The sequence below is a fragment of the Telopea speciosissima genome, chromosome 3 (assembly GCF_018873765.1).
Source record: "Telopea speciosissima isolate NSW1024214 ecotype Mountain lineage chromosome 3, Tspe_v1, whole genome shotgun sequence".
Classification (NCBI taxonomy): Eukaryota; Viridiplantae; Streptophyta; class Magnoliopsida; order Proteales; family Proteaceae; genus Telopea; species Telopea speciosissima.
This window is the reverse complement of record NC_057918.1, coordinates 39,774,098-39,800,511: the sequence shown is the minus strand read 5'-3', so window position 1 is coordinate 39,800,511 and position 26,414 is coordinate 39,774,098. Positions and strand designations below refer to the sequence as shown.

Genomic DNA, 26,414 nt, shown 5'->3' with positions numbered 1-26,414 from the left:
ATCAAACTTTACCTTATTGATTTGGTTTAACATAAGAGAAACCGATTCAAGCAGTATCAGACTCCTCTACGGCATGGGGCTGCGTTGGAAGATGTTTGATGCACCCCCATAGGTTGACACGTGGCCAAGGTGCAATTCAAACTACGATGATGGATGCACACATCTGAGCGTGGTGCACATGCGATGGAGAAAAGGATTTTCAGCTCGGATGTGCGCATCCATTCTTGCCATTCATATGGCACCTTGGCCACGTGTCAACCTTTGGGATGCGTTGGACATCATCCAGCTTGGAGGTGCGCTAGAGAGGAGCCCGATTCATTCAACCAGACCGAACCAGCCGATTGATATCCCTACCCCAACAAATGCATGAGCCGTGTCTTTCTACGACGCATCCATTCTTTTAATGATGCCATCCTATCCATCAGATTCGATCTGATTAGAAATCCGCACTTTGAGGCTGATTGTCGTTGACCAATCAGCAATAGAACATGTGTCCGAATAGGGCTATTTTAGTCATTATACAATTGATGCGACAAAAGAGTATCACAATAATAGAAGCTCGAGAGTACATGCGAGCACCCAAACCAGGCATGCCACGTGGCAAAACGATCTACTTCCACAGCCTCTTTGTAAGAAAACAAAAAGCTTCCCACACTGGAAGCTTTCCCTGTGGCACTCAGAGCCAGTAAAATTCGCATCTCGAGGAGCTCTTCAAACGGCTCTCTCTCTCTCTCTCTCCTTCTCATCTCCGTCTCTTGAATCTTCATCACTTGAGCTGATCTGAAATGCTTCAGTGATGAAAATGAAATCCAGTGAGTGTGTAAAGCAGTCGCTCTATGAATTCTGTTCCGAGCCAGTTTTACTCTTTTAGTTCTGATAGCTTCGTTTTCGTGTACTCTTGATACTTGCAGAACCTCCGTTCCGCTTCCTAAGCCCTCTGACTGAACTCTTTAATGTCTCAATGTAGGTTGTGCCACTTGTGAATTTTGAAGTTGGATCCACTGTTCCCGGAGATCCTTCGGAAACTGAACGTTGTCTTATCAGGTACTTGTATTATTTGTTTTTTTTTTTTTTTTTTTGAATGCAATGGTTCAAATCTCACTATTTCTTCCACTACTTCTTCTCTAGTATCTCCCTGCATTTTCGATTTTCAGATCATTTGTTTCATTCTATTCTGAAACCTCCTTATCGGGACTCGATTCCATTGAACACAAGCTCCAAGACGCTACAGAATATAATATGAAATGTTCTTGATTCTTTCGTTCTTAGTTCTAACTCCTAAGCATTTCATTTCCCTTTTGCGATTTCCCATCTGCTCTCCTCAGTCCTCAAGAATTGTTCAGAATTAGAAAAGTTAACCCTCACTTCCCAAAGCCCCAAAATTCTAGTCCGCGTTTCCATAGCCGACACTTGATAGACTCGCTTTTTTTTCTTTTTTTTTTTTTGGAATTGGATAGCTTTTAATAGGGGGATAGGGGATGGGGATAGGCCCGAAGGTGGTTTGAACTTTGAAGTCATGACCTCCTATTTGAGGAGTTGGTTTTGCCAACTGAGCTGACCCCTGGGTTACTCTTTTTTCTTTAATTTTTGAAAGAAAAAAACTTTTTCTTCTTTGGTGCAGGGGAAGGGAATCGTTTAGAGACCTTCTTTTCCTTTTTCGCTTCATGGAGATCCACGGAGAAGGGTTATGGACTACCGGTGAGCCAATTTTCTCACTTTCGAAATCACAACCATGAAGTCGGAATCTTCATCTACGATAGAATGGATAGTGGGACCCATATGAACTGTATGGAGCTCACCCTTCCGCCCGGCGGTATCCCTTCTACTGATCCATCCGTAGCATTTTAAACCATTTTTAATCTTTGTCCGGTTGTTGCGGATTTCTAACAGCCGACGTAGAGATTGGTGGGGCCGGTGACTGACATGTGTAGAAATTCCTCCTTCACACGTTAACTAATATAAATGTCTTTGAAGCAAAGTTCTTAAATTCTTTACCGTTGGTAAACCAATCTTTGAAATTTTGAAAAATATTCCTTTCAACTTTTCCACATGTATTCTCTCTTCAATATTAGATTTTAGAACACTCAGATAAAGATGATACTGATGCGAAGGGGACATAGATGACGACACCGGTTTTTAATTTGTAATCTGCCTTGTTTGATATCAAATATTATTAAGATTTGATGGTTGACGCGTCTCTTTCCGGTTGCAAAAGGGTTGCTCTCTGAGAGGTGGGTAATGGAGGTTTTTTCCTTTTGTAAACTATATCCTGTTTGAATATATTGAAAACCCATCCCCATTGATGGTCACTGATAGCTCCGAATTGTTTTTTTTTGGTGATGCTCTTTTGTCATCCTTCTTGTTACTGTTAATCGATAAAATAGAAAGTTCTAGGATGCGATGGGATTAGGTTTAGTCTTTCGATAGTATTTCTGAGTGTTAACCATCGACCAACTGTCACTTCAGTCTGCAGTTTTCTGTGTAAGCTCGTGTCTTTGTTCGTTTCAGTTATCCTCTGCATTTACTCAGTTTTGGTATCGCATAATCTCTATGGCAACAAATATTTAGGTGGAAGTTGGGAATGTGGGTTAAACTGTGCAATTCTCCCCCAAATTATTTACCTTGCAGTTCCAAAGAAGTTTGCACACAGAATGTGATTATGTTTTGGGTTTCTGTCTCTCTCTCTGGGAATTTCTGGCTGAATACACATGATAAAGCACGAGTGAGGGGGAACTATTATCAATGTCTATGGTAGGAATTAAGAAATTTCATCTCCACATTACAGTTTATCAATTGGCATCTGAGTATGTAGAGCCATTAGGTAGTGCTTATGTTAGTTTCAGTAGTTCACAACTATAGATGGGCAACTGATGGGTATGCTTCTGCCAAAATCTCAAATTTTCTCTCTTTAAATGTAAACCTCAGGTTGAAACAAAATAATCTTCGAACCTCTCCCCTTGCCCCATTTTTTTTTTTTTTTTTGAATGTTTCTTCCAATTCTTCGTTTCAAAATAGTAATTATGATGTTTCTTCCAATTCTTTGTTTCAGAATTGTAATTATGCTGTCATCTGGTGCAGGTTTGAGGTTTTATATTGGTGATACTTGAAGAGGAGGTCTTACTGGTCATGAAGGTTGAGTTAGTCTCTTTTGAGAAGTTATGAAATTCTTACAGTGGTCTTAGTGATATGCCTTGATTTAATTACCTGAAGTAACAACTGCTTTGTCAGCGAAATTTGTTGGAAAGCACGTTTCGGGTGCATGATTGCATTTCATTTTATTTTTTTTTGCAATGCTCAGGATGGTTTAGCATTTCTCGTAGTGAGCTAAATAAGTTACTTTTGAGGAGGCAGAATAAATGCAGGAATAGTCAAGTTTTTTTTTTCCCAACAACAATGATCTTCATTATTTGTTGTATTTTTTATTTTACAATTCTTCGAGAAATTGAAATGAATCTGAGTTTATTATCATAACTGTTTCATCATATGAACAGTCATCTTAGTCCTGTTTTATTTGCTTTCTAGAGAGAACACACAATTTTGAAATTAGGCAAGTTTAGTTTGTTTTTCTTTTTTTTCTGCAAATAGTTATGGAATATGTTCTGACAGGTTTTCTTCCTCTTGATTTAGCCTTTGAGTTGTAAGAATGAAGCTTCGGTTGGAAGTTGCCCTTGCTTGGATCATTATCCTGCTGTGGCTTCAGTACATTTCTTGTGGTTAGTATATATATTTATACATGTGACATTTGCCACATGGTTCTATCCATTCATCATATAGCCAAGAAGGACCCTAGTTTATTATAGTACCTGACTGTTCAGATAGATTTCCAGCAAAAAAATGTAGTGAGACACGCCATTTGCAAGGCTCACCTTTGAATCTCCTAGGGCAAAATTGGATTCAATTATATAATTCCAAGGGTGATTTCTGTCAGACTCTTCTATGCTCAGAAAATATATCAGCTGCCTAGGCACAAAATATTATGTTGAACAGTTACGCTCATCCATTAGGGTGATTTCTTGCATGAAAGATCTCTGGAGTTGTCGGCTACACTCTTGTATTTAGATTATGTCATTGGTAGACTGTCGACGTTCTGCCTCAGAGTGGCCACCATAAATAACTATGTGTAGCAATTAAACTGCTCTTGTTTCAATAAGAGTTTAGCATTAGAATTTCATTCAGCTACGTGACAAGTACCAAGCTAATTTCTTGCTGACTGAAGCTGATGGGTTTTTAACTTGTTACAGATGAACGTTCTGATGGGTCAGGCATTAACAAATGGACCTGTTCATGTGCTTCTGTTCAACAAGGAAATCAAAGCTATGCTATTGGATCTAACTGCTCTGCATCATGTGACTGCAGTCCTGGTATAGTGCTGGTCTTTATCACATAAGCAGTTGGAAGCTTGAAGCTTTGTACTTTGAACCTCTAGATGTTCATATCATAATAAAAATTTCATGTAATAGCTTCAATTTCTCCTTTGCGACACCAAGATATTCATGTCTTTCGTAAGGATCTTTTAATGGATCCCTCCAATTTCAAGTTGTGATATATTGATGTAGGAATCCCATTGTGCTGTGATCATCTTCCTAAAAAATATTAATAGAGATTAAAGTTTACTGGTGCATTCTTTCTGTTTTGAAGATAAATAGGTGTGAAAGTACTGTTCAATATGCCTTTTAATCATTCTAACTGCATTACCTTCTTATTGCAGAAGAAGCTGGTGGAGATGGATGGAAATGTCTTTGTGCTGCTGAAGGATTGCCCAAAACAGCTGGTCTCCATGATTCCAGTTGTTTCACAGCCTGCAACTGCACATCTGGTAAAGTTTTTTATTGTCCTAGGAAATGTTGCTTCTGAACTTTCCTAGTAGCCATTGTTGTATTTCTGCAGTGTTATAAACAGTAGAGTCTTTAATTGTATTACATTTTGATCCTGTGGTTTATCAGCCTAGCACAGTAGCACCCATACCTCCACATTGAAATTCTGGAAATCCCTAATGTGACTGACCTAGATTTGGAACTTACTCTGCAACAGAAAGTAAACATTCTGAAAGAGGTCAATATATTGTATGGATACTGTGCCATATTGGCAATTGGTCTGGTTCCATTGAATGGTTCTTCAATTGTAGCTCCATAGTAGGAGAGTGTTTGCCCGTAGCTATGTATCAGGATAGGATTCGTTGATGAATATGTTTTCAAATATTTATTTTTAATTTACTTATAGAGTTATCTCAAATTTCAGTGTGCGAGCTTAAACTCGGGTTTCGACCAGGTTTCGACCTGGCCAAAACCGAGTTTTGGTTGAAACCGGTCGAAACCAGGGATTTTTTTCCCATTGATGGGGAAACCATGGTTTCGACCACCAAAACAGCTTTTTTAGGTCTGATTTTTTCTAGATAACCTATTTTTGATATTTTAAACACAATCCATTAATTATTTTCACCAAAACATCACTCAAAATGGTACTTGTGGTTATTGACCCATGTTTACTAATGTAAGCGCTGATACAGACACTAAAGTGGTATTATAAATACTTAGTTCACATAATTTTCTGGAATATTAGTTTGAATGCCTATTTAACTGGAACTTTACACATAGCATATGAATTACCATTGAAACAAAATTTAATCATGCTGAGTTATGGACTGTGACCAATAAAGAAGAAAATTATCAGAGGGAAGTCCACGGCCTTTGTTGGAATTCTGTGTCTAGAAACCAAATACAGCCATTGATATGCCTCTTATCCCGGGTACACCCTTTGATTTATAACCTTCTTTTCCTTCTTTCTTCTATTTTTGGATGAACTTCATGGAATTTGATATTTCAACAAGTATGATAGATTGATAGAACAGATTGAGCTGAAAGTAGTCCATTTAAATGAGATGAGTATAAAATGCGTTGCCCGATGTTATATATGTTCTTTTTACTCTACTATATCAGTACGCTATTTTTACTCTACTATTTAAATGAGATGAGTATAAAACTCTGATGCCACTTGCAGATGTTACGTTCTTTAAAAAATACTCTAGCAAGATTGTGGAGAAATTGCAGCCAAAATGAAAAAATCCACCTAAAAGATGGACCCTTGAGTCGAAACCAACAAACTGGAGAAGCCTTTGTCGAGTTTTGAAGAGAAATAAAGTGTTTTAAGCTTCTGCCCATTCAAAAGCATACTTTATGTCCTTGGTTTCGACCGAAACCTGGCCGAAACAGTCGAAACAGGGTCGTATTTGTGGATTTTTTAAAGTCTACCCCCAACTCGTCTCAGAACCTGGCGAAACTGAGTTGTCTCGGCGGTTTCGACAGGTTTTGGTCGAGTTTTGATTCTATGGCGAGCTTTCATGGATTAGGTATTGCAATTTACAACTGATGGAAACAAAGTTGTGCAGAAAAATGTTAAATGCAAAGTTAAGGATCAGTTTTGATTAACAGGCTCTGGACTTCAATTGGATGCATTCTAAATGCTTCTCATGCAGGTTTTCCTGTTGAACCAAAACCGTCCAGGAAGCAGATTTCCAGCAAAGTCGTCGTGTACATTCTCCTAATGTGTGTTGTGCTCACAACTGTTGCATTTCTTGCATCATTGGCATGCTATATACGTAGGAGGGGAAAGTGTCGTCTCCAACCTCCAGTATTTTCATCAGATAAATACTCAAGCTACAATAGCACTACCAACCTAATAAGTTATAGGTCTAATTCCATGCCTGAATTCAAAGTTAATGTGAATTCCCCTTTGAGTCCATTCACAGGTAAAATCATTACCTTTTCTGTTTGATTGATGTTTTGTTGGGAAAACTGGTACTGCATATATGCCCAAGGTTTTGTTTGGATAAATTTTTCGACAATCCTAGGGTGTATTTCTTCTGAAAAGAATTTGAAACACTGATCCTGCATTTTAGCAAATATAATGTGCTATTTGAGGGCTAAAGCCTGCTTGGGTACATAAACCCCTATTATGTCAATTGCTTCTCCCTGCAGGGTGCATACGGAAGGCTTCTTTCATGTTTAGAAACAAAAGAAGAACAATATATGGAAAAATTATTCAGTTTACATACTCAGAACTGGATCTGGCAACCAATAGGTTCTCCGACGTCAATCTGATAGGACTTGGGGCGAGCAGCCATGTCTATTGTGGTCAGCTTAAAGATGGCACTACTGTTGCTGTTAAGCGGCTAAAAACTCAAGGGAGGCCTGATGCAGATTCTGTGTTTTTCACTGAAGTAATACCTCATGATGATGATATCTTTTTCCTTTACTAGTTAAAGATCTCTTTCTTATAGGTAGCTTTTGAAAAGAGGAGTTGAAAAAACTTCCATACTCTATACTAACCTGTTTTTCTTTTTGATAGATTGAACTGATATCAAGACTCCATCATTGTCATGTGGTGCCTTTGCTTGGATACTGCTCGGAATCTCAAGGAAAAAATGCTGAGAGGCTACTGGTCTATGAGTACATGTCCAATGGTAACCTAAGAGATTGTTTGGATGGAGTTCAAGAAAAGGAACCCTTGGACTGGGGGACTCGTGTTAATATTGCTTTTGGGGCTGCGAGGGGTTTGGAATATCTTCATGAAGCTGCTGCTCCTAGAGTTTTGCATAGAGATGTCAAATCCTCCAATATTCTTTTGGATGAGAAGTTTAAAGCTAAAGTAAGAACCTCAGATGTGTTGATTCATATATGAAACCAAATATCAGAAAAGAGGAAAAGTAAAAAGAGAAAAAAGAGGGGGAGGGATTAGAGAAAAGCTGTTTAGGTTGACTGGAACTCAATTGAGAATACTTGGTATGACCTGTACTCTGCCAGTAGACTATAAGCTCCAAATTTATACATTAAAAAAACAGAATTTTATTTATTTTTTTATATATTTGACATAAAAGTTTGTTATGTTATTTGGTTCTTCAATACTGAGTCAACTTGGAGATTTAGGGTCAATTGCTTAGTGAAGTTCAAGTTTTTGACATTTTAACCACTTAGATTACTGTGGTTCACTTGTAGATAACTGACCTTGGAATGGCAAAATGCTTGAGGAATGATGACCTTCCCAGCTGCTCGAGTTCTCCTGCAAGGATGCAAGGCACTTTTGGATATTTTGCACCAGAGTATGCAATGGTTGGAAAGGCCTCTCTTAAGTCGGATGTCTTCAGCTTTGGAGTGGTTCTTCTTGAGTTGATCAGTGGTCGGCAGCCCATTCATAAAGGATCCAATAAAGGAAATGAAAGCTTAGTCATATGGGTAGAATTTTGAACTCTTCTTCTTGCTCTTGTTCATCATTTTGGCACATAGTTATATTAATGGATGGTAATGGGGCTGAATAAAATTTTCCCACCCTCACCTCCACCCCCTAAAATAGTTAAACCCTTGGTACTTGCTCAGGTCACCTTGTAAAATTGGTGCAGCCATTAACGATTCACATGGAAGGTTGGGTTAGGGTTGAGAGGTATTTTAAGAGGGTTGTGTATGGTATTGGCAAAACCTCCCCAAACCTACCCATTGTCATCCCTTCTCCAAGTCGATATAGTGGGTCAGATATTTTATTCATATTGAAGCTCCACATTTAATTGGCTAATGTCTCTGTCCTTTCTGATCTTCAAATTCTCAACTTCCAACTCGACTATCGCATTCATTCGATCCTATTCATCTATATGATGCAATCTCAAGAGATTATCATCCTTATTGATTTTAGGCCTTTGGATGCTCCAGTATGGAGGAGTGATTTGATTCAGATTGAAGGAACTAAAAGAGCCAGTGGCAGACCTAAAATGACCCTAGGAGAAGTGGTGAGGATAGACATGCATAGATTAGGCCTTGTATCAAGTATGACCTGGAGTAGAACTGATTGGAGGGCAAGGATCCATGTAGGCGTCCCATTTAATTGGGATAAGGTTGTGTTATTGTTGATTGACTGTCCATAGTATGCAAACTAATTTAACAGCTAAGACCACCACCGCGCTAAGAGGTGTTACTCTCTTTTGGATGGTCTGAACTAAACAAATTTGTATTTGACTGCACTGGTTGTGTGCATCATAGGTATGGGAGTTGGAAATTGCATGAAAGGAATGGAATTTTTCTTTAATTAAAAAAAATGGTATCTTTATGTCTATAATATATTTGGTTTCCATGAAAAGAGAAATGTTCTTAATCCTCTTATTGAGTTTCCTCTGTTTTCCATTACGCTGTAGGCTACCCCTCGTTTACAGGACAGCAAACGAGTGATCTGGGAATTGCCTGACTCACTTTTGAAAGGGAAATTTCCCAAAGAAGAGATGCAGATAATGGCTTATTTAGCGAAGGAGTGCTTGCTTTTGGATCCTGATTCTCGACCAACTATGAGTGAGGTTGTCCAAATTCTTTCCACTATTGCACCTGAGACATCTAGGAGACGAAATTTCCCTGTAAACCTATTTCAGGTAAATGCTTGTTTTCATAATTCTTGTTCATTAGGGGCCTTTGCCATTCATGTTGCTGTTGTTGTTTCCCTCGGGTTATACTATCATTGTTCAAATATTTGTTATGGGCCTGATGAAGTTTTGTCATCTATGCAGAACCTTCTTTTGTTCATATTTTGTGGTCCACTTTATCTATTGTGGTCCTATTAGCTCTTTGCATGTGGCATAGCCGCCCATAGCCCCTAGCCTGGCAAGCTGCTGCTACTTTGAACTGATATAAACTCTTTGGTTCTGCCTGCCAACTTATGCACTTCATACTAACTGTTAAGCTTATAACTCAATGGTCGAAGTTTGAGATCTACATCAGAATAGAGGTCTTTTGGTGCCTATGCCCTATTTGGTAGATGGCTCAAAATTGAGTGGTCTGCACCTAGGTTTCTTCAGGATGAATAGCATTAATCCATATTTGTAATTACTAGATGGTTTGATTGTGGAATCTAGGACCAATAATCTTCCATGTGGCAAGAGTACTCAAAGTGCAAAAGAGTTTCACTTGGTGATGCCACCCCTGCATGTGGGGTCAATGTCATCCTGATAGCACTACAACATGTGACAAACAGATATACCTTTTTTTGGGTGATTTTTAAATACAAAATTTTGATGGCTGAAACTTTGAATGGAAGAGTCTTGCATGGTAGGTGATAAATTGATTTGGATCATGGAACTCGATTTGTGGCCAATCCATACCTTTCCCTATCCAATGGAGTTCTGGATTGGCAGCAGAGTCCTCCATGTAGCTGACATCGATGAGATCACCTAGTAAAAAAAACTATCTAGCCCAGTTGAAAATCTTTCTGTTGTATCCATTATTTTTGTTATTGAGTCTGTGTCTGTATATCATAGTCTTGCTTTTGATAAGCAGAGATCAACCCAAGTGAATGACATAAATAACTTTATTACTAATTAGAGAGTGGAAAGGAATTCTTTATCAAAAGCAGCATATGCTGAACTTTCAACCCTTGTGCAATCTGTCAATTTTGTAGTGAGATCCCAAATAGATCTGAGTATGGATTTCTTGGTGCTCTGCAAGACTGAATGAACCTAGTTTCAATGATCAGGTTTCATCTTAAATTATTCCTAGATACAGTATTTTGTTCTGCATACACATGCATCAAAACCTCTGATGTTGGTGTTATAACAAGATTAATAACTCTGTTGTTGGTGGTGTTAGTCATTTGGTTGGTCAATGTACTGCGACCTAATACACTGAATTGATCAACATGCCGGACTTGTTCTCAAGGCCATTCAACTAAGTATTTTGTTGGTAATCATACAGAGCTCATCCAATCAAAGAACAACAAATTCAGTAGACATGGAGAAGGCTAAGGAACAGGATGCTGGTCACATTGATGCAGGGAGCCTCAGAAGAATCGCATCTGATAGATGGTCTGCTCGGTGTTCATTACCCTTGAGCTTAGACCGTACCCTATGTATTGAGGACAGCAAGAAAGAGGCAGATACAGCAATGTCAGCTGAATGTATAGAGAAATTGATCCTCTTAACTTCGAAGAGTTGGCGTGCCCCAGACGATGAAACGGTGGACTTAACTGAGCCCCGATTTGAATCTTTTTCTATGGCAAGCATTCAATCACTCTGATTAGTCTACCCTTCTTGAGGAGTAGGTCTCAAAAAAAAAAAAATAATACTAATAATAATAATCCTAGTGTATTTGGAAGCATCCGAGGGTGAGCTCATGCAGGTTTATGATGGCTCTTGCTGTGACATGAGCCCAAAAGAAAGCAGGGAAGTGAATCCAATCTGAGATTTTTCATGTTCTCACAGTGGCTAGTCTGACAAATGGTCGAAGAGGTGTATTTTTATCTTTATTTGTTCATATTTTTTTTTTCCATTTTATCTTTATCTCCTTTACTGATGTACAGAGTAATTGAAAAAAAGAAGAAGAAAAGAATGGTAGTATCCTTTTTTAGTTTTTAAATTTTTTTTGTGCTTTATGGAAGTCTCTGTTCTCATCATATTCACGTCAATGGGGCATTTATAGAAAGATCATTATGGACAGTAGGGGGGGGTTATATTCATCTGTTTCTCTCTCTTCCTTTGTCATCTTTAGGCAAGTGCCAAATGTTTGATTGCCATTTGAGTCTGCATTCTCAGTGAGATGTTTAAACAGATTTGGGGACATGCTTATACAGCATTTAAGCCTACACTCCATGAAGTGAAGTGAAGAAGAGTAGTGTATGTATTTACATACACCAACTACAGAGGAGTTTCTAGCCTATCCTCCCTCTAATTCCTCTGTGGTTCATGTTCCTAACTTCGACACCTTTTTTCACTGTTCTCTGTGTGCAGGGTAAGACAATTGCTGCTCTCAAACTATGATAAAAGTATTGGATGCACTTTGAGTTGAGTTTCTGTTGAATCAGTTTTCTATATTCTTCTCCAATCTGTGAATAGATTGGATGGTTTGATTCTAGCCTGAGACTGATTATGGGCCAAATAAGTTGGCAAAAATTTGAATTGGAAAGTGATCAATTGGGATTTGTCTTCCTATTTGGTCTTTGTTTTCGTTGTTGACGAATAAGAAAAGTTAATGAAGCGGGAAGCTCTTGGTTGCCTGAGGAGTATAGAAGTAAATAAACAGAATCTGATTGTTAAGTGGACTAGTAAATGAAATAGAAATTTAGAGAGTGGTCACAATTGATTGGAACCTTAGATTTTAGGCTAGGGAAGAAGTAAAAATTTCCACTATCCCCCCCCCCCCCCTTTTCTTGAAGACTTGTCCATCTTGTTACAAGAGGTAAGTATCATTGTTTTTTCTTTCTGCTATTTTATTGGCCAAACAAAAGAAGCCAAAAAATAGCCATGAATGAAGATCAAAAGCATTCATGACTAATTCCAAAATAGGTTGCAACTTGAATTTATCCGAATCCATGGGTGTAAGTTTTACTTATTTAAAACTAAAACTTTTTTTTTTTTATGATAAAGCAAGCAACACACCAAGAAAACCTACATCGAGTTTTGTTCGTTAGAGATCCTATACCTACTGTACAAGCGGAAAGTCAAGCCAGAGAAATTGTTTGTAACCTCAGCGAGGTGAAGAAAGATAGGTAAAAGGTCCCACGAGATAGAGGACTTATAAGTTAGCATAGTAAAAACTGTTCTATTGGTTAACCATATCTCAGTAATCGCCACTCCTGCTCGACATGCTGCGGACCACCCTTCCCGAAAAGCCTTTAGTTCTACCTCCTGCATATCCAGTGTTTGACAGCTACCTGCATCCGTTAGAATACGTTGACCATGCACCAAAACAAAATATTCCCACTGGCCTAATTTAAGATTTGGTTCATAAAGTCTTGCGATCAGCAAGCCAGATGTATTTGCATTACTAGGGCGTGTGAAGGAGTAACTAGCGAGTGAAGAAGAGGGAGAATCACTAGCATGTAAACCGGGTGGGGAAATTCCCAAATCCCTTAGCCAAAGTGAAATATTGTTTAAGATCACATGAGGGTCAGCAGGAGCATTGCTCATAAGAACCTTGTTTCTTACAGACCAAAGAAAATAACAAGTGATAATAAAAACCGAAAAAAACCAAACTAGAGTGGCCCTATCTTGGGAGAAACGGCCCCACAATGAGATCATTAGATCAAGGAGAGAGTGAGCAGAAGGATGCTCAGTTCTTACACCCATGGATTCGGATAAATTTTTACTTATTTGTTAACAGTCCAACAATGTGTATAGGCAATGAGCAAGGCGATCATGCATGATGTAGCTAGCTCCTCTCTGGTCTCTCCTCTCGTCGGCTATCCTGACCGGCCTGAATCCTTTCTCTCTTGTCTTCCTTCTTCTTTTTGAGCATGCCGTCATCCCCTGCTGTTGTTGGCCATCCTTTTCCTCCTCCACCTCCTTCCCCCTTTCCAGCTGCTGCCCAACCTCCCCCTAAATGGAGCACTCTCTTCGCTACAACCCCTACTTCTTCCTCCGATGGCCTCCCCCTCCTGTTTGTTCCCTCTACCACTGTTGGTTGCTCCAAAGTGGCCCTTTGTCCTCCTGACTTCCTTACCGACGAAGCTAGACTTTGGCAGAACTGCTTGGTTGGTCACTTTTTTGGTTCTAGACCTCCCTTTCCCATTGTCAAGCTTTCTCTTACCAAGCAATGGCATGCCAACGCAAATCTGGAATTCTATCTTCTTGATAATGGATTCTTCATCTTCAAATTCTCGGATGATCAAGATAAGGCTCGAGCTCTGGACGGAGGTCCTTGGCTAATCAGGAAGAAACCCATTTTCCTACGCTAGTGGCACCGCCAACTGCAGCTCTGGCGAGTTGATTTCTCCTCTGTTCCTCTTTGGGTTTCTCTACCTGGGCTTCCCCTTCACTACCGGTGCACCGACGGTCTTAGCACAGTCGACTTTGTTTTGGGAACTCCCCTATTTTCTAATGTGAGATTCAAGAAGAAAGACCGTCTGGCCTTTGCAAGGATCTGCGTTGAAGTCTCTGCTCTTGAAGAGCTTCCTTCCTTCATCACAGTGAAAGAGGGAGAAGACTTGTCTTTTGATCAAGAAGTCCGCTTCGCCTGGAAGCCGCCACACTGTCTGGTTTGCAAAGCTTTTGGTCATGACTCTTCAGTTTGCTCCCCTAAAGCTCCTTTGGTCCCTGCCGGAGAAGACATTCCATGTCTTACTGGTGATGCCTCTCCCAGGCCTCCCTCGAATCTACCTTTCGGAGATCTCTTAAACATTGTTTTCGTCTTGTAGAAGGAAAGACCCAGATCTCTCTCTCTCGTCAAAACAGGGGTTGATTTAGAACTCAACGCAGGAACCTTCTCCGAAAAGTTGCTTCTCCATCCACTGCTGTGCCAATGGACTCTCTGCAGAATCTCCAGGCTTTTCCTGTTGGTCAGAATAGATTCAGGCTTCTGGCCTCTACAGATGGAATATATCACAACTCTTGTCCAGAAAATCTCCATTTGGATGTTATTCCTCGAAACTGCTCCCATATGTCAGAAGACGCCTTGGGTGACCTTACCATTCCCAGCTCCTCGAGCAAACTCCCAGACGCAGCTGCCCTGCAGTCGTCGGATCACCAAGAAGCTATGCAGGTTGCTATTTGTGCTCTGCCTACAATTGATCTCCCCTTTGCGAGAGAGATACCTACTATTAACACTCTGCCCAACGCAAATGTGATCAGATTGCCTTCTCTGGCGGAGGATCTCCCCTTGGCCCTTCAGCCTGAAACTCTTTTGCAACCTAGGAACCCTCTCCCTCTTCCCTATAACCTTCCTTTGTCGCTTTCTCCCAGATCTAACCCTTCGAGCCTAAGAATTACCTCCTTCCTCAAAAGTCAAGTCAAAGCCTTCGTAACCCCCTCATCCCCTGAGGTCCCCACACCTGTGGTCCCTTCTCTTTCATTGGACATTCCTACTATGGCTCAGTCCACCACCCAATTCCCTTTGGCGAATCAAACTGGTCTTAATGGGCCAGTTGGTCTTATTGGGCCAACTCCTTTTACCCATTCGACCCATTGCCCTAACCCTTCTGCTCCGGCCCTCCCACACTTGGGCCTAAACTCCAACTCAGGGTTCCTCCACTCTGCGCCCCAGTCTATTGTCCTCTGCCCCTTCGAGTCTTTCACCGTCGTAACCCTAACTCCCCTCCTTTTCATAAGATTCGTCCTTACATTGCTTATTCCTTGGCCTGCCTAGAAAGGATTGGGCCCCTAAGCTCGGATATCCGGAATCATACTCTCTGTCGTGAGCCTTGGATCCTGGAGAGTTTGATTTGGTTGGTTGGATTTTCGTTGTTAGTTCAGGCGTCCTTCTTTAGTGCGCTTTGTTGGCGATCTTCCCCTTTGTTTATTCGTCCTTGTCTTATTTAGGCAAGGCTCTGTTCTTGCCTCGTGCTTGTATTTTCCCCCCTTTCTTTCCTTTAGTTAATGAATTTTTTATTCATCCAAAAAAAAAAAAGTTTTACTTATTTATTTTTAATTTTTATGGAAAAGAAAAATATATTAAGCATTTTTTTTTTGTAATAAAAAATATATTAAGCTCAAGAAGCATTATATACATAAAGATGACTATTTTTCCCAGCCTGGATGGCCAGATTAGAAAACACAGCCAAAATAAAAGGATCCGTATTACAAGAAAACACTGCATCGTGACAAAGATTGTTTATCTTTAAAAGCTGATCCAAAAGCTCTCATGGTCAGGGAGAATGGATTGGAGATGGAAGAAGATCGGGGATCATCTTGTTTTTTCTTTTGATGAAAGTGTAATCACACAAACCACATATTTCTGGTTCCAAAAAATGACATGTCGTAATCCGACCCGCAATAATAGAAATAAACTTTCCTTCTAACAAAATAAAAAAGTCCATCCAATTGAACCTATGTTTGAGGGTCAAGTTCCTGCATAAATTAGAACAGAGAAATTGAAAGTTCTTCCCCTCTTTATAGCCCCGACCCAATCCGCTTTCATCAAAGGTCGACAAATCACTGACAATACCATTATAGGTCATCGGATTTTTCATTTTTTGAGAAAAAAACGGAAGGGAAAAACTGGGTTCTTGGCCTTAAAGCTTGACATGTCTAAGGCCTATGACAGAGTTGAGTGGAGTTTTCTCTTGGCCCTTTTTAAATTCCTAGGGTTTGATCCACACTGGAATCACCTTTTGTCAACCCTCCTGAACTGTACGTTCTCCATCAAGCTCCAAGGCAGTTCCTTTGATTTCTTCACACCGTCCCGCGGTTTACGCCAAGGATGTCCTCTTCGCCCCTAGCTATTCCTCCTCACGATGGAATGCCTTTCACGATTGTTACAAACTTATAGGTAGTTGAACCTGTTCAAGGGCATTAAAATCTCGAGGACTGACCCAGAATTCACACATCTTTTCTTCGCTGATGATACCCTCTTATTCTGTCGAGCAACTATATCCGATGTACATACTCTTAAATCTGTTTTGAACCTCTTTGAATCCCTATCAGGGCAACAACTCAACCTGGCTAAGAGTAGCATCACTTTTAGCAAGAATACACCATCTGACCTGAAAAAGGAGATTTGTAAGGCCCTAGATACGAAGGAGATGGGTTTAGAGTCTAAATACCTGGGTACCACCTTGTTTCCTGCTCGCTCAAAAATTAGAACCCTTTCACCCATTATTTCACGTATCCAGAATAAATTATTGGACTAGAAAGGAAAATTCCTCTCGCAAACTGGTAGACTTACCCTCATCAAATCTGTTCTCCACTCAATACCTACATATCATATGTCTTATTTTCTTTTCCCTAAGTCAGTTTGCTCAAAACTTGATTCTGTTAGTTCCAAATTTTGGAATTGTGGATCCCTGAAAGGTAGGAATCTTTCCCTTATCTCCTGAGTCTCAATATGTAGACCCAAACATCTAGGGGGTTTAGGTATCCGTTCCCATTGGGATCATAACTGGGCACTTATCCTCAAACTAAGCTGGCGCCTGATTATCGAACCCAATTCCTTGTGGGCTAGATTGCTCAAGGGCAAATACTTTCCCAACCAATCCCTCCTTAACCCTAGATCCACATTGAGGACTGAGTCTTGGACATGGAATAGTATTCGAGCTGTACTTCCTACTTTGCGAGGAATGATCCGCTGACAAATTGGTGATGGATCAAATATTCTCCTTTGGGATGACCTTTGGATCCCATCCAATTCATTGACCTTCATAAATAAGGGTGTCCCCATCAATCATCTCTTCCAAACAGTGAATGAACTTATAATCAACAGAGAGTGGAACAAACCGTTAATTGCCTCCCTTTTCCCCCCAGCTATTTGTTCAGCCATCCTATCCATCCCACTTTCAGTTAACCCCTTCCATGACCATCTCTTCTCCCCTCCATCCAAATCGGGAAAAATCACCACTAAGAAACTGGCTTTTTTTTTGGCCAACCGGATTTCTTTGCCCACTCCCTCATTGCTCAAACCCTTATGGAGAAAACTCTGGAGGTTGAAGATTCCACCAAAATTCACATTATTTTTATGGAAATTCTTTCATGATGGTATCCCCACAAAATCTAAACTTTTTTGGCAGAACCAGGCCCACAATTGGTGCACTTTTTGTATGAATGAACATGAATCTCCTTGGCACCTTTTCTTCTCCTATGGATTCACGAAAAGAATTTGGGCTGCGGGCCCACTTGGTCTACGCACTGAAAACATAATAGGAAGCACAATTATGGAAGCCTTGCACAATCTAATACACAATGGTATTACATACAGCCCTGATGAAACCTATATCCTAAGCATTGTATGCATCACCTTATATTTCATATGGATTCATAGGAACCAAGTTATTTTTGAAAAACAACCTATCAATCCACACACCATCATGCATAATGTCATGAGATGGACTCATGAACTACATCTCTATCCACCCATGGCCCATGACCCATCAAACAACCAGTCCTTATCCCCACCACCAATCCCTACCACACCGATACCAAAATCCTTTTACTTGAATTTGGGCATGGAGGACACATGTGTTCTTATAACGGATGGCAGTTTCTGTCATTCGAATTCCTATGGCGGATGGGGTTTCTTGATCATTCATAACAAAAAGTTGTATGCTTCCTCTATGAATTGTGGTCCTGTAGGGTCAGCACAAGAGGCGGAACTGCGAGGACTCCAAGCAGGGCTCCAAAAGTCACTTCCATTGGACTATCAAAAAGTAATTGTGTGGATCGACTCTCAGGAGGTCAAGGACTGGCTCAAGTGCTCGGCAGACCATCCTTGGCCATACCAGCTCTACACTTGGTTATTTGATATTTCCCACTTGATTGCATCCCTTCGGTCTATGATAATTTTAAAACAACCTAGGCTTTACATTGATCCAGTAGACATGATTTCCAGATATGCTAGAATTAACAGCTCCCCTTCTGACGATCTTAATGCTAATGTAAGTATTATGTTTGATGAGCAAAAGTTTTTCTTCATAAAAAAAAAAAAAGAACAGAGAAATTAAAATATGGTAAAGGATTAACATCAGATAATTGTATCACCTCCTCGATAGGAGAATATACATCATGGGATGAAATTGGGGGAGGGGGGGATAACCAAAGATCGTTAATCCAACGGGGCATGTTATCCAAAGTTTTGGTAGGATTCGGTTTCCCTACACTTTTAACAAGTTTGTTCTTGGAATCCCAAATAAAATAACAGGCTATAATAAACACACTAAAAAACCATTTTAAAGACAGAGAATCAAGTTTTCGATGATGAAAGGTGGTCATAAAAAGGACAGAAACTCATTTCTTAATCCTAGAGGCCCAACGACCCAAATATGCTTAACCCAATCACAAGAGATGAAGATGTGACAGTATGATTCAATGCAATTGCCACAAAAAGCACGATCGGAATCCATTTCGACAATGTAGCCTTGAGAGGAAGTTCTGTATGCAAGACACGCCAAACAAATAATTTAAATTTAGGGTGAAGCTTAAGTTTCCAAAAAAACTTCTACTGTGTGGTATGAATCAAATTGGGAAGAGAGGGAGAAGGGAAAAGAGTTCTGGTGGCCGGATTGGTTTTGAAACGACCATCATTAGCTAGAGTACACCACCATCTGTCAACAGAGTCAGATACAGTGAGATTCAAAATATTAGAAACAAAATGCATAGGAAGCATAGAAGAGAATAAACTACAATTCCAACTCCATGGGTGTAAGTTGACAATCTCTCCGCATTGCAATTTCTCAAAACTTTTCTCATATTATTGTGCAAAGCGATAATTTGGGAGTACTTCCTTTGTTAAGCTCCTTTTCGCCCTCTATTTCTTGGCGAGTTCTCCAAAAAACAAGTGAGAATCAACCTTAAGAATTTTGGAAAACTCCTCTGGTGCCAGATGGGCCAGGATTGCCAAGACTAGAACCATCCACATTGGCCTTAATGAAAGTATACGTGGGGGGAGGGGAGGAGGGGGGGGGGGAAGGTTGATACCTTGAACTCTGATTGTGAGAGTATCCTACTGCAAAAGAGGTTAAACGTCTCATGAGAAAAGATGCATAAGGTAATGTATTTTTAAATATAACTTCTGTATATGAAATCCATAAATGCCAGATGATGCTAGCCATTAGGCTGAGAAAATTTGATTTGCGATGCTTGCTGAGATGAAGGCCAAAGATGTGGGAAACCCAAGTCTTGGATAGAGGTGTTAAGAGGATGAAGGGATACGACATCCTGCAACTATCCATAGTGCTCGAGCCAGAGGACAATGAAGAAAGAGATGGGTGGATGAAAGTAATCGATGCTCCAAACATAATGGGCAATGACCATTAAAAGGAAAACCCCAACTCGACTAGTATGGGGAATACCATCAAGCATCAACTTCCAAAGTAGAAAACGAACTTTAGGAGCACTTTGAATATGCCAAGTTTGTTGCCATAAAGGTTGAATTGCTGTATTAATACTTGGGATAGGTACGCAATATGTTGAAGCCATAGAGAAGTTTCCCCTAGAAGTAGGAATCAAGATATAGGCATCTTCAATGTATGGGAATAGGAATTGACGGAATAGGTCACCAGTGAAAAACAATATCTGATTTCCAAAGATGGACTAGAAGGAGAATAGGTAAAAAAAGGCTGACTTAGATGAACTGAGGGAGAGGAGTGGGTTTGACTAGTGGTCTATGTAGGATGGGTAGGATTATTCTGGGCCAATGCTTGTAGGGAATTGCTTGCAGGTGGAGAGAGTGTGTTCGATTAAAGTTGTCGCATGAACACCAGATGTAAAAGCTGGAGGCATAATCTGGAAAAGATGGGGTGGAGAAGGATTGCAAATGGGGAGGATAGTGGGACCACAATAATTAGCAGTACTTCGTAGAGGAATTGGTCATAGGTACAAGTCTGGAATCAATCTCTCTCCAAAAGCAGGAGTAAGGCTGCATACATAATGTCCCTCCTGAGACCCGGCAGTGGCGCGAGCCTCGTGCACTAGGTATGCCCATTTTTACTCCATAGAGGAATTGGACGAATCACTATATTTGTGCCCTCTGAAATGCTCATGCCACTCGGTAAAAGAGGAAGCAGAATATCATACAGTTGGCCAATTGGAGAAAATAGAGTAACAATTCCATCTTCTGACAATCTGAGAACGAATAGACTGATGGGTTCCTCTGTCGCCGACCAACTTAACCTTGGTATTAAAGTCTTGCGAAGGTTTGCCAAGAAAATTTTCATCATAGACTTTGCAAACTTCACTAAGAAAGTAAGAAGACTCACCCTGCGAGGAGGAATGACAACTTTAGGAAGAGGAACATTATCTTTCAACATAGTCGAAGCATCAGAAGAGTCACCTCTGTTTTGGAAAGAACATGCTTGGATTCTGTGGCTGATATGAATGCAATTGGGATAGACAGTCTCAGGCAAGAACGCGTATTCCATTTGAACTTCAGTGATAGTTGCTTCCCCAATATAAATAGGGACATTGACCACCATTTCTTGAGAAAGGGGATAACTATACGAGCTGAGGGGGGATACTAAAACTTCCAACCCCATTAAGGCATTCAATGTCTAGCCAAGTGCCAACGAGGAAAAAATAGTGCCAAAATATCATAATAATGAAACATCCAGTGCAGATCATAGTTGGAAAACCAGGTTTTTTGACTCGACTTGTCTTTCAAAAAAAAAACTGGTGACTCGGCCTTGTTCAACCCGGTCAAGGCGAGTCTTGTTTTTTCTTATTTTTTTAATGCAATAAATATGCATAAATTGATGAGGGTGGGCCTTGGTGCAACAGTAAAGGTTGCTCCATTGTGACCAAGTGGTCACAAGTTTGAGTCTAAAATTAGCCCCTCTGCGAAAGCAGGATTAGGCTACGTACATTATGACCCTCCACTGACCCCACAGTGGCGGGAGCCTTGTGTATTGAGTACACCCTTTTTAAATTTATAAATTAATAAAAAATCAGAAAAAATACAAAAGAAAATATAGGAAAACCAGAAAAAAAAAAAAAAAAATCAAGAAATTACATATCAATGCATTTTGAGTTTATACAATTGAACAAGAGAAGGGAGATGACGAGTTGAGGGTTTATGATCGAGTCTCATCATTTTTTACCCTAACCTAGTTTACACGACTCTTGACCAGTTTTTTCAAAATTTTGACTTGACTCGGGCAACTCGGCCCAATCAAAACCCGATTTTCCAACTATGGTGCAGATTAGTTAATTAAACCCATCAATTGGCATGAATAAAGAGAAACTTATCTGCAGGAATATTAGGATTCCAAGGTTTCATAACAATCATATCGATGGCCATTATATAGATCCAAGGTTGGGAAAAAAGAATGACATGCATATCCCTTAGATTGGTGAACTTAACAATAAAACGGTCGAAAGACCCTTCAACAATATGAACTTCATCAACTTTGACTGACCGATCGAAGGAGCCAAGCATTTGAAAACCTCAGTTTTAAGTTCAGTAACATTTACCGATGAACCATCACAGATCCAACCGACAATAGAAAAGCATAACCACTGGTCCTTAGCAAATGTGATAGTGGAAGGAGACCAAGACAAACTGTATTAATATGCTTTCCAGGAAGAGCAAACTTTGTAGAGAATTCCATGGCCAGGTTATCATCAAGAGTAGAGTCAGGGATAGTAAATGCATGCAAAGGGAGATGAGAAAGAAGTTGAGAACCTTGGGAGGTTCCACTGTTTTGCTGTTTCAGCTCTGTTTAATATATAGCAAATGTTTTGACTTGGATCACCATTGATTAAGAGAGGACACCCTGGACAACCCACTGGGTCAGAGGCATTGAATGGTAGATGAAGGAAGTAAGCACAGAGGAAAGGAAGTTGCACCAAACCCACATTCTATTTTTGTTTACCATATAGAACAATAATAGCTGTGCATATTCAACTAAGATCCAAAAATCAAGAAGAAACATAATTACTTCAAAATAGTTCCAGGTTCCTTAATACCTGTTTCTCCAATCCAGTGATGGATCCACCTCCAGGTTCTGAAGCACCGCTACTCTCATCAGCTCCTCCTCCGCCATCACCACCACCAGCAGATGGTGGTTTCTTAGGTTCATGGTAAGGTTTATCTTTCTTCTTATACCTTCTTGCTTGGTCAACAGAAACTAATCCAACTCACATTTAAACAATGTAAGACGTTTGGTTTTTGTAATTTGCAGCTTGTGGTTTCTCTGTTGCTGTGGGTTATTTTCATGCTGCTGTCCACCTCTCTTCGAGCCTGGTCCTCCACCTCCAATGTGATTCAATTTTTCCTTAACCTCTTCAGTATGGTGTGCACTTCTGTGTTTATATGGGTGTGTGTGTGTGAGAGAGAGAGAGAGAGAGAGAGAGAGAGAAGGGTGACAGTGCCACCCCCCCCCCCCTTTCGGTGAAATTATTAACGTTGTGCCTTCATTTGTGTGTGGTCTAGGAAAAATAGAAACGGGAACTGATTGATTTTCCTGTTCAATTGTTCCTTCTCACTTTCTTTTTCTTTTGTGTGAATAAGCCTATGTAATGTGATACAAGGAACAGATACGAATGTTGATAAATCTGTCATTAAACATTTTACTGTCCTTCCAATCTAGACCTCCATAAGGTTCAAAGAAAATGTTTTGCTGAGTTCTTGATTTCTGGATGTAGTATGTTGATCTTAATGCCAGTGAAAGAAGTGTTTTTTTTTTTTTTTTTTTTGGGATAAAGCAGTGAAAGTAGTGTTTTGGTCGTCATTTTTGAAAATAAAAATTGGCCATATCATGATGTCTCTCAATCTGTTAAGAGTGGCATTCACAACCTCCAGTCCAGATGGTTCATGGCTATTTTGGCTGCCTAAGGCCTCATAATTAAATTTCATCCCTTTAACTAGAGAGAATATGCTGTGCATATTTCAATAAAAAACGAAAGAAAGTTTTCCTCCACCTGTGGAAGGTTCACCTACCATCCGAGGGTGTCTTCATTTCTCCCCCTACAGTACGGGGTTGAAAATGCCCTTGAGGTCCCATCCAAGCACCCCAGAGCCCCACAGTTAAGGAAATTTTCTTTGCTGTGTGAAGGGAAACTTGGTCCTTACTTTTACCTTTGATAATGTAAAAAGTGCTCTAACGACTTTCTATTGTCTCAAATAAGACCTAAAAGTGAATACATTGTATCAAAGATTTGGTAGGATCAGACATTGCCAATCCCGACCTGCATGTATTTGCCTGTATTGACTGCAACAATCCCAATCCAGATTGTCCAATTCGCCTGATCCAATCCTGCTACTTGAATCCATGTGCACTTCATATAGTGGAGACTTGTACCCTAATGTCTGAGAATTCCCCCTTTTAATCCAGCAGTAAGGGGGAAAAGCAAGGTTCAAATTACCAATCCCAGAGGGCAATGAAAAACATGCATAACTGCTTCCTACTCATTGGTGGTAGTTGCCTTTTTCTTTTTAATAATAAAAAGCAATGAAATGACTGAACTGGTGATGAGAACAAATGAATAGATTCAGCTAACACCACACTAGATGTCTAATGTATGAAATGCATCACGACATCATATTACTTCATATCAACATTCTCCAAAATTTCATCCACAGTCCTTGCACACTTGATTTCAGTATTAAGAGGAACAAGATAGCATCTAGATGGTTTTAAGACAGGAAAAGAAATAGAGACAGACAATCCACAAGGAGGAAGGGGGAGAGCCAGATATAATTTATTGATGATATAGGACCACAGGACTGAAAGTATAATTCCTAAAGTAGAAATATGAGTTACAACAAGATTATGAAGAACAAAGCAAAGATCATTGGCATCTTTGGTGTATCTGACTGAACAATGCCAAGAATCTAAAACCAAGAAAAAAAGCATGATCTGCAAAATGAGTTATTTCTACAAACCTCCCGCCTCACCCCAACCACCCTGCCAAAGAAAAAGACTAATTTACGTGATAATTTTGCTTTTTAAGTAATGTTTTTATCCAGGCCTTATTAACATCAGAAGTCACCTATCATAAGGCTGTAATTAGACCAATATTTGAACCAGAACTCGAAGATTTGGCTTAGTTTGATTCTAATTAGTCGATATCAATCCATTTCAATATCCAACCAATCATGGATTCCATATTGATATCTGAATCTACATATTTGGGTCCATTTCAATGTTTTTTTTTAAAAAAAATAAAATTTAAAGGCAAGAAAATTTTAAGATATTTACAAAATGAAATCCATCGATTGTCAAATAATATTGAAAAAATCACTAAAAAAGTGAAACTTGACCATAATTCCAAAACTGATCTGGACAGGACCCAAGCAAGACAATCAGGACTGAACAGGAACTGGTCTCTTTTCCAGTTTCAAACTAGTATTTAACCATAAAACAGGGGCACAGCTCACTTGTGGTTCAGTTAAACCTGTAAGAAAGATGAAATAAAAAGACTCGATTATATTTGAAGGAAACAACACCTGCTGTTGATGCTTGTTCAACATCCAAATCTAATATTAGCCTCTTTCTAGAGATTCTGTTCCATGCAAGCATAAAGAAAACTTGGCTGGGCATTCCATCCGCATGACCACTCAATAAAACTGAAGGGGAGAGAATTAGCTTCAAAAACCTAACCTTACCTAACCCAACCCAACCTAACCCAACCAAACAAATGCAAGAGATTGTTGAGATCACTATTTTACTGCAACTTCATTTTGTAACGTAACAACAACTGCTTCCTAGCATTAACCCTTACCCTGGGTACCTTTACCTATGCTTTATACAATAGCCTCTTTCCCACTGTTGGGAGTTTAGTCCCACATCAACTACTAATTATCCTACAGCCTCCCTTATATTCCTGGGAGTCCCTCCACCTACTAGTTCGAACTTTTGGGTTGGAAACTTTACAGCCACCTAGCTTTCTTTTCCTCTGCCTATGTCAGAGAAACCCAACATTGCAAGCACTCTAGTCCCTAATATTAGGAACAGCAGTGGTGTTACTGGGTATTAGCATTTAAACACTATCATCCTCTTCATCTCCATCACTGCTGTAGCATAACTCACCCAAGATACAAGATGGATGACCTGGACCAAGCCTTAAATGTATTGGCTCCACCACTGTTTCCATACAAGTTCCGACTGAAGTGCAACTTTGAGACTTTCTGCTTTCCTTCTCAGACCAAGACTAGGGTATTTGATGTAAAAAGTATCTTTCCAGATGTATTTCAATGATAATCAAAACAAATTATAAGCTTCTTTTAAAATATATATTTCCATGTCATATTTTCAGTTGCAGTTACTGCCTTGCATGAGGGTGTCATAGGAATATTTAATTTCCACCTCCACAGTCCACACCAGTTTGGATTGGAATTTCAAAGCACAAGTTTAGGGATATTTTGGCTCAACCAGCCTACCCCAAGTGCACAATGATAACCACCATTTTCATCCTCATTGTCATCAGTATCAAGTTATCACCATCACAAGGATAAGTAACAGAAATTCTACTAAAAGAAGAAAGGTAAAACAAGCCTGGACTCAGGGATAGAAGTTCAATCTCAAGGTGAAAGCACAAGAGGACCAGGGGCTTTAAGTGTCCAACCAACCCAGCCTGTCTCTGGAGAGGCCTTATCAGTGTGACAGTAACAGGCCTTTGAATATCCTTCAGGCCATGAATATCTTTCATGGCCTGAAGGATATTCAAAATCATCAATGAGGTCTCTGAGGGGCATTTTGTAAGTATGCGATATTGCTTTATTTGTGTTCATGTGTAATTTAGAATTGATTTTTTTAAGGACAAATATGGAGTAATTAGTACAAATTTTTTTTTTTGGTGAATAATTAGTACAAATCTTATTCCAGTTCTAAGCTGTTTTGGGTCTAATCTAGGAGTTTAATCAGTTGAGTTTTTCTCATGCTGCTCGTTGTGGGAGAACAACCTTACAGGGGAGAAAATATTGGTGCCACTCCCCAGGGGTGAGGGGCTATAGGTGGAGCTCTCTACTCAAGAGAGAGAGAGAGTGAGTCAAGTGCAAAAGGAGTACAAAAAGATTTATGGTCACATTAAGCTC

The 26,414-nt window shown here is 39.8% G+C and overlaps 1 protein-coding gene and 1 long non-coding RNA gene across 2 annotated transcripts; one reads left to right on the top strand and one right to left on the bottom strand.

Annotated features, from left to right (window-relative positions):
• The first annotated feature begins 948 nt into the window (after nucleotides 1–948).
• Nucleotides 949–11,359, top strand: LOC122655961 (receptor-like serine/threonine-protein kinase NCRK). The gene is made up of 13 exons (XM_043850359.1): nucleotides 949–1,044; nucleotides 1,622–1,698; nucleotides 3,079–3,373; nucleotides 3,607–3,713; nucleotides 4,242–4,361; nucleotides 4,709–4,816; nucleotides 6,473–6,745; nucleotides 6,975–7,216; nucleotides 7,345–7,644; nucleotides 7,992–8,228; nucleotides 9,176–9,403; nucleotides 10,719–11,083; nucleotides 11,120–11,359. Exons 4-12 carry the CDS (start codon nucleotides 3,644–3,646, stop codon nucleotides 11,037–11,039), a joined length of 1,899 nt encoding a protein of 632 aa, XP_043706294.1. The 5' UTR covers nucleotides 949–1,044; nucleotides 1,622–1,698; nucleotides 3,079–3,373; nucleotides 3,607–3,643; the 3' UTR covers nucleotides 11,040–11,083; nucleotides 11,120–11,359.
• LOC122655963 lies at nucleotides 3,910–25,255 on the bottom strand. Its single transcript, XR_006332023.1, has 3 exons — nucleotides 25,148–25,255; nucleotides 22,920–22,933; nucleotides 3,910–3,921 (listed from the first exon to the last, which is right to left on the bottom strand). It is a non-coding gene; the product is annotated as an uncharacterized LOC122655963 (long non-coding RNA).
• Nucleotides 25,256–26,414: the final 1,159 nt, after the last annotated feature.